A 16,934-nucleotide genomic window follows, 5' to 3' on the forward strand; every position below is an offset into this window, starting at 1 on the left:
CTCTGATAGGGCTCCGTTCCACCTGCACTCTATAAGTCGATTATCAGTACCCATCCTTTCCAGATACAGCTCCGTACGCTTGCCCATTTCTTCCCAGGAAATTTCTCAGGTCGGTTGCCAGGAGCTCCGGCACCTCCCACGCTGCAAAATGGCCACCGCAGTCAAATTGCTTAGCTCTAACGACTGAGCCGGCCAGGCCGGTCCACAACATAGGCACTCGGATCAGCTCTTTCTTAAATTGAGCCGCCGCGAGTTTGACGTTCCCAGGAGTAGGTTTGGAGATAGCATCAACCGTGGACATTCCGGGTACGGCGGAGGAAGAATCATTTCGTGCCGCTTCGTAGTAGATTCGGACTGACGCTGCGGGTCCCGCTACCGAAAAGTAGTAGATGCTCACCCATGTGAGAATTTCATCGTCCGTCCACGGGTAGCTATCGGTCCATGAATGTAGTTTATCGTAAATCCAGGCGAGCAACGCCACGGGGCTGTCATGGAGGGCGTAGCCTAACGTTTGTGGACGAGTCTCTTGCTGACGCATGTAAGCATTCCCTTGCATTAAATAGTCGGAAGTAGCTGACAAGTGAGCCTTGTCATCTGATGAAAAGGGAATGGTGAGGAGGGATCGAAGAAAGACCAAAGGACTCCGCCATGGATAAGGCAGAGGCACCGGTAGAAAATTCAGGTGAACAGCCTTGGTATGGTCAGAGTAGCGGTTGGCCATGACACGAGCGATGATACTGCCCCAATCACCGCCTTGTACAACTATAGGAAGGTTAGTCTTGAACCGGCCTGGTGGGGGAACAATACAGCAGACCGTAATCTTTGTAGCCCAAAGCCAACATAACATTGTGCATTGCTTCCGCATATTGAACCAGGCCAAATCCTTTCTACAGGACGTCAGATTACTTTTGCAATTGCACTCATGAATCAGGTATATCTTCAACCCTTTTTTACTGCAGACGAGAAGCCAAAGTTCGGCAATGATGGCGCCACCAAGTGGAATGCTGGGTGATTTTCGCCGCCTTGGGTCAACAATGGAATAAGCTTCGTTGCTTCCAAAAAGCTTCCAGGCCCTACAAGACACCAATCAGCCCCACGATGACTTTATTGGAAACTGGTATCAGTCAGGCCTACAGCCATGGATGAATAGCAAAGGAATGGCGTTTGGATTTCGACTGGTGTGGTGCAGGCAATGAACATCCAGGCCTCCGAATCCGGTGACGGTTATAGGAACAAGGAACTGATTCAAGCGCTCATTCAATTCTTGTTCTTTCTGGCGCCAGTTGAAAGTATCGCGCCAGTATGTAACCAGCTTTTTCATCTCCTCCAGAGGCACACCCATGTCCCACTCCGCATCGTCCAGTTCATCCGGGAAGGTTGCCGTTATTAACCTTTGCTGGAGACGATGAAGTTGAGCATCTGGAACGGAGATTTCGAAGGGTCTAGCCATTGTGTTCTAACAGAGTTTGCAATCACTTTGTGGTTGAGAGTTGAGATGGCGTCCATGTCGGTCGGTCGACGATATCATGTAACGGACGTACATGCGACAGTATCACAACCTCGGTCCACGTGAAGCATCGTGGGTGATGGATGTTGGAGCATTTGGTGTGCGAGTCAATTTTTTAGGGTTATACCACGTTTTATAATGATGTTTTATTTCCCCGGTTGTTCTGTTTTCTTTCAAAGTGTATAACCTGGTAACCCGGTGGAATCAATATTCGTGAGGGTGAGATTTATGTTCTATAAATATATTTCCGTAGCAGCAAACGATACGTACCCATGTCAATAAAGATGCGCCATGCGGCCGCTATTTTTTGGCTTAAATCAGGTTTCCTGAAAAACGGTCCATTTTTGAAAAAGATAAAGATGATTTCACAAGCAGAACATATATAAACCACAATAGGCATATATTTCTTCCCAAAGGGACATTCTAGACTCCCAAATGAATCATTATCACTCAGCGTGTGGATTTAAGCCTCCCCGCGTCTAGACCGGGCGATCGGTCCAAAATTGGTCCCATACGAAATGGAGACGATTTCTGTTTCCTTCAATTCCCCTCCTCCTGCACCTGACCGACTTTACCCTTTTCTCTCCATCCTCTCCCACTTCTTCCTCATCTTGGCCTGTGGGTGGGACTGTCAAAGTATATCCATTCCATCGACGGATGGTCCCTCACCCCGGCTATTTTCTTGAGAACTGGACTTCTCTCCGCTTGCGTGGTCAGTTTTTGGGTGATTTCTGCCGACTATCTCGTGGCCCAGCAATTGGCCCTCAGGGAGAGGAAACAGTACCATCCATCGACCAAGAAGATAACCACCAACAGCGATTAGAAGGTTATCGGATGAGGAAGGATCAAAGGTGCAGAATATAATTCCGCAGTCGATTTATTTCGATTTATCTTGCCCATCTCGTGAGCGACAAGCATTTACTCCAAGCTTTCGCTTCGCTTTCTTTCTTTTTCGTCCTTTCTCGCAGTCATTAAAATCCCACCAATCTATATCACCAGGATAAATTGTCGCACGATTTTTTCTAAGGGCGCTATTCCAGTGCAGGGCGCCGACCACCCGGTGTAGCTCGACCGGAGTTACACCCTCCCATCATTTGCCAAAGTGGTGTATGTGCTCGACAGACCCGTCTAACATCAAGAGCGACTCGATCTTTGACATCTTCGAAAACCCTCCATCTTGCCCATGACGAAGGTTGATCACTAACTAAGTCCTCTGCGCTCTTTTCCAGTTCGAAAGCCATGCGTTTTGTCCTGCCCAAAGATTCTCCTCGTGATCGGGCAACTAATTTTAAAACCTCAACGTTATTTTGGCGCCCTCCTATACCCTAATAAAGCTTCGCTTTTGGGACTCGCAACATCAGCGACTTCGACGAAGCGTAAAACCCGTCCCACACCATGTCAGATTCAGTCGAATCCGAATGGTCAAAAACTTTCGTATCGGCCGGCCGTTCGAAACCCTTTCTCCCATGCAAGTCTGAATGTCTTTCTGGAGATACCTCAGCTTCAACCTTGCTTAACGATGACCCGCAGGCCGACCCACTGAATCGCACACATATTGGCGGTCACCAAAGTATGGCGATCGAACAACTGATGAAACTAAAGCAAGAACTTCGAGGCCTGGATTTGGAGTCCTTCTGGAGCCGACTGATGGAACATATCACTTCATTCTGCAACGCTCAGTATGGTTTCGTAGCTCGGAGAGTTCGAGACGATGAGAACGTCGGTGATCTGGGGGAACATAAACCCCGCCTGTTTGGTACAGCCTTCTATTACAATGATGGACATCAAAACGTGGGAATGCATAGGCACCGGTACTTTGCTGGAGGCAACCCTTTGTCTCACATGGACCATGGGAAGCCTTGCCTAATTCCAGAGAAATTAGGATCTGTCATGTCATTTGACCAAGACCAGCTCCCGTTCGCGGCAGAGGGCTACCTGGCAATCCCACTCTTCTCGGAAACCCAGTGCCTCGCCCACTTTGGCTTGATGTGGTCAGAGTCAGGGTTGCAGAAGCGCAAACTCTCGTGGTCTTTGCTGGAAATGGTTCTGTATTCGCTGGAAGATCTGATCGTCCAACGGATCCGAGAGGATGCGGCCAAGACCGACCGGCCCTCCAAAGATATCAAGAATCCATCCAAGGGTCACAAAATCATCGATGATGGGTATTTGAACGCTTTATACGGACATCCTGATTTTTCATCTCAACCCCTGAAGCCCTTTGCTCGGAGCTTGTCTCATGAGTTGCGGACGCCGATGCAGGGGATCGTCGGAATGCTGGACGTTATGCACGCTACTGTACGGGAAGCTATTCAAGGCAAACCGTCTCCAAGGGCAGGTAATGTTTTCCAATCTCTCAAAGAAAGCATCGAAATGGTTCAAGGTTTGTCGTGACTGCTCGTTATGCCACAACTCAAAGCTAACCCCGCACAGATAGTGCAAGACGGGCAGTTGAAGCTGCTGATAATGTTGTTCATGCCTATGATATGAACATGCAAGTTCCTAAGACACCCCAAGTAGAGCGAGACAACGATCTATTTGGCGGCCCTGTTCAGTCACCAATCCCAACGTGCGAAAATCGGCCAAACATTTTTGCTGATGGCACCAACGTTGGAATCAATCCATACAAACGGCGGCGAAGCAACCCGCCGGAATTTACCGTGGGATCGACGCCGAAGCAAAAGATGCCGCGTGTTACAGCAACGAAAGAACTATCCCCTCGAAGCGAAGAGGTCAAGAACGCGGTGCTTGAAAGTGACAAAATTATTCAGGCCACCCCAGCACATCAGATTGAAGCAGTCATGGCCAACATGGTGGACCCCCGTCCATCATTAGCAGTACGACGTTCTGCGCCACATCTTCTGCTGGAAGGCATCAATATCAACCTCAAGAGCCCTGCACTGCGAGTTACAAAACTCCGTGATTTGCTCCGTCTGGTTATCAACGAATCGCTTCATGTTGGTGGTCGGCCTGATTTTGCGGTGACAAATGGAACCGAATTAGGGGAGAAAATCGAGCTTCGCTCGCGGTCGTCTAATGGGGAGGTGTTTTCTAAAACGATAGACTGGTCGGTAGACACTGCGCTTCCTGATACCCTATTTGTGGATGATCGCGACCTCGCGAAGTTGATATCATGTGTCTTTCTGAATGCGGTCAAGTTCACAAATAGCGGTGTGATTACTGTCTCTGCTACTCTAGGGCGCAAAGTCGGTGATGTTTTGATCAACGTTCGGGACACTGGATCAGGTATTCCAGAGGCTTTTCTGCCAAATCTTTTCAAACCGTTCGCTCGGGAGGATACATCTACGACTCGAAGCAAAGATGGGTTGGGATTGGGACTTCTCGTAGCAAAAGGCTTGGCCAGGAAAATGGGCGGCGATTTGATCTGTGTTCGATCTGCTACTTCGGGTCCTGATCGTGGTACAGAGTTCGAGATTAGAATTCCTATCACTCAACCTGAACCATGTACCAGGCCAATTGCCCCCGCAACGAAGCTTCTAACCCCTCCTCAGCTCAGTGATCCTTCAAGACTGAGTCAACCGAGCAGCACAACTCTAGATGCATTATTACCACCTGCAATGCGGACCCCAATCCAACAACCGTCTCCCAGTCTCACGGATGAGACATCTTCGCAAACACCTACACATTCCCGCTCTGTACCCGATATCAAGTCCTTTGGGGGCTCCATAAATGGAGATGCTTATGATAGCAAACTTGGGGAAAAGCATCCGCTGACATTCCTGGTAGCAGAGGACAATAAGATCAACCGACGGGTGTTGGTAAACATGCTCAAAAGACTAGGTTACCGGGATGTTTATGAGGCATGTAATGGGAGAGAGGCTGTGCGGATTATGCAGGATGTTCTGGCGTCTCAGCGCCCTGAGGAAGCCACGAATGGCTCTCACGCAGTTCCAAATCAGAATGGCGGCTCGGACGATCGGTCAATTCTCAAGCCACCACCAAAGTATCGTAAGAAGCTCAAGCCGGTGGATGTCATTCTGATGGATCTTTGGATGCCAGAAATGGATGGTTACGAGGCTACCTCGAGGATCCTGCAATTAATGGACCAATACCACGGCCAAATTCCTCCTAATCCTGGGCCAAAGCATGTTCGGACCACACCCCCAACGGTTCTCGCTGTCAGTGCAGATGTCACTGACGATGCCCTGGGACGTGCGTCGAAAGTTGGCATGAAAGGTTATATGACCAAACCCTATAAGCTGACCGACTTGGAACGGTTCATCATGAGTTTCTGCTGTGGTGATGATACAGCAAAAGAAAACAATTCAATGAAGACATGAAATAGTTGGGTCGACTAATATTGACCGCCGTTTCTTATATTTACTAATCTCTTATTTCATTTGAAGTTCCCGCTTTATACCACATCGTTTTTGGGGGTTCTTAATGCATATACAGACGTTATTGAGAGTTTTTCCACCAAGTGCTAGTCTGATGTACTTAACGAACGATATACCGTCAACAATAATGATCATGACTTGGAGAGCCAAAGAGATAGGGGAAAGCAAAGAAGAAAAAAAATAATATAATAAATAGAAGAAGCATAAGAGGTACATAGACACACACACAACAGTTCAATGATAATGACAATTGGGTTCCATATTGAATAAAATCGCTATGCTCTATCGTACTCGTTTGATGCCACTCTCGATCGAAACACCCTTAAAAACATACATTGGACAGAAATAACTAGAGCAGGTCATTACATCCATATCTATCAAGCGACTCATTCGTGACATATAATACTCGAAGGGCAAGCACAATAGGCATATTCCAGTCGTTCCTGTCCCCCATTAGACAAGCCATCCCAGTAACAAAACCGATGTTACGGCCAGGAACTGAGAACAACCATCCAGCCCACAGATACATCCAAATTGTCATGAAATTCCATTGATTTGTTTCGGACGAACCAAAGAGATAGACGGTTAAGGAAAAAGTGATCTCAAATATAACCCCATATACAAGGTACGCCGGACAACAATTGCATCCTCTTTTCCCTCTTATCCACCCCCAATACTCTCACCCCTTATGTCAGCTTCTGCTTGATGAAGAACGAGCGGAGGTGGGACAGTTGCCAGGCGCAGGCAGCGGACAGGACAGCCACTTGAATCAGGGTCCATCGGACGACACGGGAGTTGGTAGCTTCAGACTGATCACGGAATTCGGCCTCACGTTCCTAGATTAATTGAAAAAAAAGGCAACCGGGTCAGTATCATATGCCACAGGCACACACTTGGAAACGATGGAATTGCGTAAGAGACATACCCGCTGGAACACCTGCTCTCTCCGGATATCTTGCAGCCGACCGTTGAGATCCTTCACCTTCTGGACGATGTCCTGGATCTTGCCCTTGTCTTCCGTCTCGATCTTGCTGGTCTCTCCGATGGCCATGTCCAGAGTCACCTTGACAGCACCCGCGGGGGCACCCGACAGCCAGCCGCCGGTCGCGGCACTCGTATCGGCGGTCACACAGATCCTGTGCTGGCCGGCATCAGCGGCGGAGAAGGTGAAGCGACCGGAGTGGCCATCACGCTTGGAGACAACGCGGTGATCGTTGTCGAAGGTCTCGTCGACGGTAATGAGCATCTTCAGGCTGGGATCAACGGAGTACGTGTTCGATTGCTGGTTGATGACCTGCGTGGAGAAGGTTCCTGTCCGTGGGTATTAGATTATTTAAGACACAGTCTGGGGCAAATCCACACGAAATCAATTGGTTGGTGACGTACCGACAACCAATGTGTCCTTGGGAAGCTCCTCGAAGAAGCATTTGGGCTGACGTCCATCGATATAGAAGTAGAGGGCGTTGACAGGCACCGAGAGGCACAAGATGGCGCAGAAGGCCAAGACGGAGGATAGCCATGAGGTCGAGGATGCCGACGCCATCATGAAGGAGATCCGAATGGCGGGAGTTCAGGAATTCTGGGGAAATAGAGAGGAGAAGAAGTGAAACCGTGAGGAAGAGGTGGCCGAATGTTGATGCTCAATGTGGCAGCAACGGACGGAAGAGTCTTGGCGCGAATTGAATTCTCCATTCGATCATTCACTTTACAACTCCCCTTCACCTCATACTCTTCACTCCTTTCATATCCCCTCTTGTTCTTCATCTCCTGTATTTCTGTTCCTCACCCTCCTTGTTCTCATTTATCTACTAATAACCAACAAATCTTTATCCGTGATCTTCAAGAACTCCAACAGTGGTGGTAGCCCGCCATGGCCGCCGCCGATGTTCGCGACATGTTGGATTTGCCCGCGGAGGGCCAACCCCGACCGCATAAGAAACAGAAGGTCGTCGAAAAGAGGCCCGGTTGGTGTCCCTCAACTACGCGCCACCTTTGTTCAGATTTTAATATAATAATCCTTAGAGGGTATCACTCGTGAACTTTACGCCCTGCTAGGTGAAAGAGCACCTCCGATCGCCATCAACGAGAATCGATACAAAGGTCGCCCAAAATGGATGAGCAAGCTGAGAGTTCGCCCTTGGTATGTTCTATCTAACTTGTAGTGTGAGAATCTACCCTGACGACCGCGTTCCCTACTAGGCGCATGGCTCCCTTCACCAACGAAGCTCGATCGGATGGACTCGTTCTACATCACTGGCAAAGACAAGGCGACACCGTGAAACCGGCGCTGGAGGGACCAGAGACAGAAGGCGAAGAACAGAAACAAGATGAAGGTGCCCCGCAAACCCCGGACCAGGAATACCTTTTTGCGAAATACAATGTCAAAGCTCGAGTGCCGAGGCGATACACAGACGAAGAGTACAACCGACATCTGAAGAGTGATGACTGGTCGCGCCAGGAGACAGATTATTTGATGGATTTAGTCGAGGAATACGATCTACGATGGGTGGTTATTGCCGACCGCTACGACTTCCAGCCACATCCCGTCGATGCAGAAACGAACAACAGTGCGCTTGTACCGGCCAATCAAGTCCGGACCATGGAGCACATGAAGGCACGGTACTACTTTGTTGCTGCGTCTATGCTTGCCCTAGAACATCCTCCATCGGAAATGTCCGAGGCTGAATTCGATTTACACGAGAAGATGATGAAATTCGAACCCGAGCGCGAGCGGGCACGGAAAGAACTTGCCGCTTTGCAATTGGAACGTACGGCTGACGCAGTGCGGGAGGAAGGAGTTCTGCTGGAAGAACTGAAACGTATTACTGCAAACGAGCAAAATTTCATCGCAGAGCGCAGAGAGCTGTATTCCCGCCTTGAGGTTCCCATTAGCGTGGGCAACACCACCATGTATCAGTCCAGCCAAGGCTTGTCTCAGCTGCTTCAGACCCTTCTCCAAGCCGACAAGAGCAAAAAGCGACGCTCTATACTTGGTCCCGAGGGTGCCGCACCCAGCCCGGCAGCACAGACCCCAGCACCGAACGCGAATACCCGTGACAGCCGTGGCGAAACCCCAAGCAACGCACAAGCAGCACCTACGAACAAGAAAGCCGCAGCCGCAGCCGCAGCAAACAAAGAGGCTCAACAGAGCATTAGAACGCTCACTCCGTCTGAAGAGGCCAGATACGGCGTACAGCATCACGACCGTCTGGCTCCAGGCGTACAGTTCCGCAGTGATCGTGCTCAGAAACTGACGCAGGCCAAGTCCAACGTTCAGACCCAGAAACTGGCTGCTGCCCTCGCCGAGCTAGAAGTACCGCTTCGGCTGGTCATGCCTACAGAGCGGGTATGCAAGGAGTTCGAGAAGCTCATCCACTCGGTGAACTTATTGCTTGACGCCCGCAAAGTGGCAGAAAAGGTGGAGAGTGAGATCCGGGTGCTTGAAGCCGCTAAGCAGGAAAGAGAGCGCAAAGCGAAAGAAGCCAAAGAGAAAGAAAAGCCCGAGGTAAAGACTGAACAAGACGATAATCCAGCGCCAACCGCAGATGTGGCTACCGAGTCTACCAGTGCTGCCGCTGCCGCTTTACCTTCCGCAGAAGGTCAAGAGACGGCTGGTGGTACAGAGGACAAGGAGGCAGAAGCTGGCAGTGGTGATACTGGCGAAGCGACAGCGCGAGAAGGTACCTCGCAAAAGCGTTCAGCCAGTGTCCTAAGCAACACCAGTGATAAAAGTACTAAGCGACAGAAGAAGTGAGCTTTACGTGTGTAACCTAATGGCGTTTTTTTGTGTGTATCAATATACCTATGTACGACTACATGAATATCCTCGGGCGATCTTTTGGTAGATCTTAATGCATTCAAAGAATTTCATTGATTGTTAATCGCTAGTCTCATACCAATGACCCTTAGTTAGGTGACAAGGCACTCAAGAGTTCCCAGGCAAATTTGAAATTGAATTCCACCCATGCCAGCCCATGTTTTCACAACCATCAAAAAACCCGCTCTGGCTACAGCTGTTGGTCAAGGTCATCTATTAGTATCGCATTTTTTATTTCTTAGAAATTCGTAGAGTTGATTGAGCACACAGAAGACAAACAGTGCTACCGTTTATGCGTGAGCCTCTAATCAGGAAGAGAATGGACTTCCAGACAATCTTCATATGCATCAGCCAAGTCAGTGTCCGAACTACTTCGCTCGATTACTTGCAAGGCACCGTCCCTTCTTTCACGATAGCCTGCACTGGGTCCATGGCGTTCTTCCATTTGTGAGATTGCCGAATGATCATGTTGCTTAGGACTAGGGAAGATAGGCTTTTCCTCCTCAAGGCTATGGTTGATGGTCTTCTTCCGACCCCGGTCCTTGAATTTAATGACTCGTGTCTTTCCCCTCCGTAGCCCGGGGTTCTGCTTGGTAAATATTGGTATCTTTGTTGGAGATTTTGTCTCAGGGCCGTGAGCTTTGTCCGTTATAGTGCGACCTTTGGTCCATAGGCTTCGAGCACGATGTAGCCCCATTCGCCCTTTCGACACCTGCCCTTCTATGTCGTTCACTGGGGAGACCGTATCTCTGGTTGGGGTCAGTGCCCCGTCCAATGCATGGTCTAAGCCAACTCCACAAAAATGACTCCAAGGAGGTTTCTGATCTACATGTGGGTCGGGCTCGTTTTGGCTCTTCCTTAGGAATTCGAACTTTCCCCATAGCAGAGATGTTACTGATGTGCTACTAGGCTCCTTACCGACGTTGTTCGCTCCGGAGGATGTGGTTGCACCGGACCAGTGATGGAGGTTCAGACGGTGCATCATGTTGGTAATCTCGAAGATTGGTAGTCCTTTCCCCGATCCCGTCCTATTGTCCTGCTCCATACAAGGCTTGTCAACGGCGCTTGCAGATCTTTTACCATGGCCCTCCCCAATTGTAGATGCACTGTTCAGATTACATGTCTTTAATGAGCAGGTATCTTCTGGGGATAAATTGCCTTTGTCATCTGCTGGTATCAGCGTGTACCCGTAACCAAGACGACGACCCCCAGACATCCATCCGACGCTGACCTGGCGCGATGATGAAGCAGCCGCGCCTTCGTTGCTCTGAGGGTCGGCTCTAGAGGGAGCAACCAATGGATCTGCTTCACATGGTCCTGGAGATTTGCTTTGCTGAGCGCGTCCGCTAGTATCACAAGGACTCGCATCAGTTGGGATGTTTTGAATGGCTCCGGCAGTTTCTTGTAATTGACAAGATGGACTCAAGCTAGAGGCATCAGCGTAAGGATTCTCCATTGGTTCTCTCACCGACTCTGGAAGACTGAAAACCTTTGTTTCAAACTGGTATTTGGAGAAACCAGATGAGAAGCTAGTCCTGCGGGAATATGATGAAGATTCCTTTGCTCGCGATGCTACCATGTTCGATGCTTGTACATTCTCAGTTTGTGCTTGTGTCGTATCTACATTGGTTCGATCGTAGCCTTGATTAGATGCGCTCCTCACCCCTGTGGTATTGTCGCGCCCATTTCCATCGAATGATGACTTGTCGGATAAGATCCGAGGCGATATGGAGGGAGACGCCAGTCTTTTCGATATATCCATGCTACCTAAATGAACCGAATGACTCTCGGATTTCAGCTCCCCCGGAGGCGGCTGTCGCCTCTTTCTGATTGAAAGTTGAGAAGAGGGCCCATATACCGAATCGACAGACGTTGCGCACGGAATTGGCGAGATAGGTGTGCGTCCTGGATAGCCTTGGAGACGTCCACGGTTGACTGTAGAGTACCGACCGGGATTATCGAAGAACCGGGTAGTATAGGGGCTACCAATCCTCTTACGGGCACGTTCATGATCCGCATTGTGAGTGATAGGTGGTACCGGGCCCCAGTGTGGATAGTCCCGTGGATGCCATGGCAATTGGGGCCTCTCCATTTCGCTTTGGCCTGAGAATGGACCATCAACCACCATGCTGCTCTCTCCCGCCAGTTCTTCACCCGGGTCATCCGGTTCTGTCTCGTAATAGGGCTGTGCAAGAGGTGATACACTTCCCCAAATGCTCGGACTATTGTACGGACGCTCCGACGTATTACTGGCATGCGTTGGGATGTCCATAAATTGTACATCGCTATCATAACCTCTCTCGCTCATCAGGCTGCTTGGAAAGCCATCTGAGGCGAGGAGACCCGGTTTGGAGTTTGTAGGTTTCGGCGTGAATGGGAGAAATGAGCTTCTGGCCTTCTTGTCAGTGCTTTTGGGCCCTGCATTGATTTCTCTGGAGAATCGTTTGCGTAGTCTCTCTGATAAGCCAGAGGAGCCTCTTTTATCTTCACAAACACTTCCATTGTCCGTCAACGAAGGTACACCTGTCATGGTCAGTGCTCACATGCACGGCATTGGCAGTCAAGCATCGAGTTATCATCACCTTCCGCTTGTTCCTCCGATGGAGTAGGAGACTCTACCCGAGCCAGTTGATAGCAAGACGTCACATTTGGTGCTGATGAGTGCTTCCGGCCCCATCTGAACCACGGGCAGGAGAAGAGACCCATTATATGGCTACGTAGGTTTGTCGAGTAGCAAGAACAGTGATTCTTTGAATGCGTCGTTGGCTAGATTGAAGAGAAACATTGCTCGCTGAGAAGCGCAGATTCCTTCCGTCCATTTTGTATCTCCAACCTGTTAAGGAAGGTACGCATGGTGAAGCAGACAGTACTAGTTGCCTAGAACCCAACAAAAATTGGGAAGCTGCGGAAACGCCCATGACGGTACCTTCCAGTGTGCTGTTGAACGGCATGGCATATATCCCCGGAGTATGGAGGCCATTTGTCTGGAGTATTCTTGCGCTTCGTCGCAGTACGTAATGATTTCCGCCGGAGCTAATAGTTCCCCACCAATTCCCCGAGTACATAGTCTGGATCAGCAGAGCGAAGGATAACTGTTGAATTCATCCTGCTTTCACCAACACATATCCACTCCGAACCGGATGATACTGCTAGTACGAGATTCGTTCCTGACTTCCTCGTCTTATACGGCGGTATATCACATGCGGTTATGGTAGGCACGATTTATGTAGCGGCATGTCGATGCTTTGAACTAGGATACGCTCGTAGGATGCTCTAGAATACACATATGTTAGAGATTATTAGCTGATCGACTATGCCAGCAGTATTCGAGGGTTTCCCATCTGGTAGAGGTTTCACAGGTTGCGCGAGTTTCGGGGTTCTGGTCTCACCTCACCTCGGCCATGAGTCAAACGACCGATGAAACTCCCGGTGGGGTTGAGTAGTATATTGTTTATTACTCATTGCGAGATTCGAATGATTGCATTGATGCACTCTTTGGACGTAGTATTCAAGATTCACATGGATAAAATCATATGAAGCCAGAGTATGAGTTCACTCTCTTCCCCTTTTTTCTTCTTTTTGGTTTACAGTTATTGAAACTGGTGAGGGAAGAGAGAGAAAAAAAAAATAAAATAAAATAAAGTATATCCAGTATCTTATCGGGTGAAGTACTCGTAGTTAGTCTGATACCAAGTATACTTGTATCGTACCAACCAGTAAAGAGTGGCCGATCCCGGAGCGTCCGTGAGCGGGTTAAACTGGAAAAAGATAAGGTCCAGTCCCTTTATCGCAAAACTCGAACGAATATGGAGACTCTGGTTGGTACCTGATGTGGTGATCAGTATGGACGGAGACCTAAAATTACTTAAAATTACGGGTCTGGGAGAAAACGGGGGCAATCACGCCATCCTGATCTTTCCCCGACTTGTACCAGAACGAGCTCTAGTGGTATTGTCGGCGAGTCGGCGTAACGATACGTTGCCCCTCCATTCACTCTGCCCCTCGATTGGTCCATTTACCTGATCTTTTCATGTCATCCTCGTTTCCACTCTGTCTCTCTGTCTTTTCCCCTCCATCCCATCCCCAGCTCCCAATTCTTATTTATTCCTTCCTCTCGCCCTCCTGCTTCTTCCTTCCTCTTCTATTCTCTTTCATCCCTTTCCCCCCCTTTGATCCATTCCCTCTGCAGGAGATAGTGATTGTCTCTTGTATCTTTTGATTCTTTCTTCTTTTTGACAAGAATTCTATCTTGTTTCTCTACCTCATTTTCCTCTCGTACCCTTCTTCCCTTAATCCGTACTCACATATCTATCAGGATGGTTCAATCGTATGTCAATGCCCTCCTATCCCGAATCTTCAACCACACTCTCCGGCTTGGAACACGCTGACTGACCTTTCTTGTCTATAGCTCCGTCTTGGGTTTCCCTCGTATGGGAAAGCTTCGTGACCTGAAGAAGGCCACTGAGGCGTACTGGGGTGAGAAGATCTCTCGGGATGATCTCTTGGCTGAGGGAAAGAGACTCCGTCTGGAGCACTGGAAGATCCAGAAGAATGCTGGTGTCGACATCATTCCCAGCAATGACTTTGCTTTCTACGACCAGGTCCTCGACCACATTCAGATGTTCGGTGTAAGTGGTTAATCCCCTCGTTACTCATCCATTGTCTATTGTATTCTAACGTTCTTCCTCAATTAGGTTATCCCCGAGAGATACAGCAAGTACAACCTCCACCCTGTTGACGAGTACTTCGCCATGGGTCGTGGTCTCCAGAAGCCTGCCAAGGATGGCCAGGCCGCCATTGATGTTCCTAGCTTGGTATGTTTTACTGGTCCGCCTTGTCCTGATCAATAGTTCTAATACTGGTGTACAGGAAATGGTTAAGTGGTTTGACTCCAACTACCACTACGTCAAGCCCACTCTTCAGGACAACCAGACTTTCAAGCTCGCCGAGCAGCCCAAGCCTGTTGTTCAGTTCCTTGAGGCCAAGGAGGCTGGCATCGTCACTCGTCCCGTCATCCTGGGACCTGTCTCGTTCCTGACTCTTGCCAAGGCTGACCGTGGTCAGACCGTTGACCCCATCACCAAGATCAATGACCTCCTCCCTGTCTACGTCGAGCTCCTCCAGAAGCTGAAGGAGGCTGGTGCTGAGGACGTTCAGATTGATGAGCCTGTCCTCGTCTTTGACCTTCCCGCCAAGTCCAAGGATGCCTTCAAGCCTGCCTACGAGAAGCTCGGCGCTCTCGGTGACAAGGCTCCTCGCATCGTTCTCGCCACCTACTTCGGTGACATCGTTCACAACATTGATGTCCTTCCTGCTCTTCACAACCTCTACGGTATCCACATTGACCTTGTCCGTAACCCTGAGCAGCTTGACACCGTCGTTGGCGCTCTTGGCCCCAACCAGGTCCTTTCTGCTGGTGTTGTCGACGGCCGTAACATCTGGAAGACCAACTTCAAGGCTGCTATTGAGAAGGTTGAGCTGGCTATTCAGAAGCTTGGCAAGGACCGTGTGATCGTCGCCACTTCCAGCTCCCTCCTCCACGTCCCCCACACCCTTGCAAGCGAGAAGAACCTCGACGCCGAGGTGCGTGACTGGTTTAGCTTCGCTGTCGAGAAGACTGCCGAAGTCGTTGTGATCGCCAAGGCCGTCACTGAGGGCCCCGCTGCCGTCCGTGAGCAGCTCGAGGCCAACGCCAAGTCTGTTCAGAGCCGTGCCTCGTCCAGCCGCACCAACGACCCCAAGGTCAAGGAGCGCCAGGCTGCCGTCACCGAGGAGATGCACAACCGCAAGTCTGCATTCCCCGTCCGTCTTGCCGAGCAGGGCAAGTCTATCAACCTTCCTCTCTTCCCCACCACCACCATCGGATCTTTCCCTCAGACCAAGGAGATCCGTATCCAGCGTAACAAGTTCACCAAGGGTGAAATCACCCCTGAGCAGTACGAGAAGTTCATCGAGAAGGAGATCGAGGATGTTGTCAAGATCCAGGAAGAGCTCGACCTGGATGTCTTCGTCCACGGTGAGCCTGAGCGTAACGACATGGTCCAGTACTTCGGTGAGCGTCTCACCGGTTACGTTTTCACTACCCACGCCTGGGTCCAGAGTTACGGATCCCGTTGCGTGCGTCCTCCCATCGTTGTCGGTGACATCTCTCGTCCTGCCCCCATGACCGTCAAGGAGTCCAAGTACGCTGTCTCCATCTCCAAGAAGCCCATGAAGGGTATGCTCACTGGTCCCATCACCTGTCTCCGGTGGTCTTTCCCTCGTGACGATGTCCACCAGTCCGTCCAGGCTCAACAGCTGGCTCTTGCCCTCCGTGACGAAGTCATCGACCTTGAGGCTGCTGGTATCAAGGTCATCCAGGTCGATGAGCCTGCCCTCCGTGAGGGTCTCCCTCTCCGTTCCGGCAAGGAGCGTGAGGACTACCTCAAGTGGGCTGTCCGCTCCTTCCGCTTGGCCACCACCGGTGTTTCCGATGGCACTCAGATTCACTCTCACTTCTGCTACTCTGAGTTCCAGGACTTCTTCCACGCTATTGCCGCTCTGGATGCCGATGTTCTGAGCATTGAGAACAGCAAGTCCGATGCCAAGCTGCTCAAGGTCTTCATTGACGAGGCCTACCCCCGTCACATTGGACCCGGTGTCTACGACATCCACTCTCCTCGTGTCCCCAGCGAGCAGGAGATCAAGGACCGCGTCGAGGAGATGCTCCAGTACCTCCGTCCTGAACAGCTCTGGATCAACCCTGACTGCGGTCTCAAGACCCGTCAGTGGCCCGAGACCAAGGCTGCTTTGACCAACATGGTCAATGCGGCCAAGTACTTCCGCCAGAAGCACACCAAATAAATGGTGTACCTTAATTAATAACAACCCATGAAGGGGCGACATTCTCAACCTGTCGCTTCGGGGGAGACGAATACGTTTCGTTTTATGATGAGTTACGATGATGATACCAAAAGTTCAACATAATGGGTTCAGGGTTTCTAGAGATATCCCCGGGGGTCAACGGAGTTTTCAACATTCACGATTTCAACATCGGCGTCAGCCAAATATTGACATGATTGCAAGTTCAGCGTTCCCCGATCCTGGGGTGATGGTTGTTTCTTTCTAATCCTTTGTGCTGCCCTCTCTGCGAGAGGTAGCATGAGCGAGATTGTCTCTTGGATTTCGCCGGTGATTTCCAAATATTTCAACAATGTGTATAATCATACATACATGGGTGGTTTCCGCCTTTAAAAATTTAATACAAGCCGGTGTC

General features: G+C 50.0%; 6 protein-coding genes across 6 annotated transcripts; 3 read left to right on the top strand and 3 right to left on the bottom strand.

Moving 5' to 3' along the window:
* Positions 1-43: 43 nt before the first annotated feature.
* AO090023000832 (epoxide hydrolase) lies at positions 44-1,450 on the bottom strand (the record flags this gene model as incomplete). Its single annotated transcript, XM_023235782.1, has 4 exons — positions 44-762; positions 815-883; positions 945-1,073; positions 1,135-1,450. 4 exons carry the CDS (start codon positions 1,448-1,450, stop codon positions 44-46), a joined length of 1,233 nt encoding a protein of 410 aa, XP_023090770.1.
* A 1,452-nt stretch (positions 1,451-2,902) lies between these two features.
* AO090023000833 (uncharacterized protein) lies at positions 2,903-5,805 on the top strand (the record flags this gene model as incomplete). Its single annotated transcript, XM_023235783.1, has 2 exons — positions 2,903-3,887; positions 4,025-5,805. 2 exons carry the CDS (start codon positions 2,903-2,905, stop codon positions 5,803-5,805), a joined length of 2,766 nt encoding a protein of 921 aa, XP_023090771.1.
* Positions 5,806-6,548: 743 nt separating this feature from the next.
* AO090023000834 (emp24/gp25L/p24 family protein) lies at positions 6,549-7,405 on the bottom strand (the record flags this gene model as incomplete). Its single annotated transcript, XM_001821285.3, has 3 exons — positions 6,549-6,698; positions 6,788-7,173; positions 7,249-7,405. The coding sequence occupies 3 exons, from the start codon at positions 7,403-7,405 to the stop codon at positions 6,549-6,551; spliced, it is 693 nt and encodes a 230-aa protein (XP_001821337.3).
* A 327-nt stretch (positions 7,406-7,732) lies between these two features.
* AO090023000835 (uncharacterized protein) lies at positions 7,733-10,909 on the top strand (the record flags this gene model as incomplete). The annotated part of the gene is made up of 4 exons (XM_023235785.1): positions 7,733-7,826; positions 7,885-8,002; positions 8,062-9,612; positions 10,816-10,909. The coding sequence occupies 4 exons, from the start codon at positions 7,733-7,735 to the stop codon at positions 10,907-10,909; spliced, it is 1,857 nt and encodes a 618-aa protein (XP_023090772.1).
* Positions 10,910-11,325: 416 nt separating this feature from the next.
* AO090023000836 (uncharacterized protein) lies at positions 11,326-11,842 on the bottom strand (the record flags this gene model as incomplete). Its single annotated transcript, XM_023235786.1, has 2 exons — positions 11,326-11,344; positions 11,538-11,842. The coding sequence occupies 2 exons, from the start codon at positions 11,840-11,842 to the stop codon at positions 11,326-11,328; spliced, it is 324 nt and encodes a 107-aa protein (XP_023090773.1).
* A 2,153-nt stretch (positions 11,843-13,995) lies between these two features.
* Positions 13,996-16,522, top strand: AO090023000837 (5-methyltetrahydropteroyltriglutamate--homocysteine S-methyltransferase; the record flags this gene model as incomplete). Its single annotated transcript, XM_001821288.3, has 4 exons — positions 13,996-14,006; positions 14,088-14,307; positions 14,374-14,493; positions 14,549-16,522. 4 exons carry the CDS (start codon positions 13,996-13,998, stop codon positions 16,520-16,522), a joined length of 2,325 nt encoding a protein of 774 aa, XP_001821340.1.
* Positions 16,523-16,934: the final 412 nt, after the last annotated feature.

This window comes from Aspergillus oryzae, chromosome 3 (assembly GCF_000184455.2).
Source record: "Aspergillus oryzae RIB40 DNA, chromosome 3".
NCBI lineage: Eukaryota > Fungi > Ascomycota > Eurotiomycetes > Eurotiales > Aspergillaceae > Aspergillus > Aspergillus oryzae.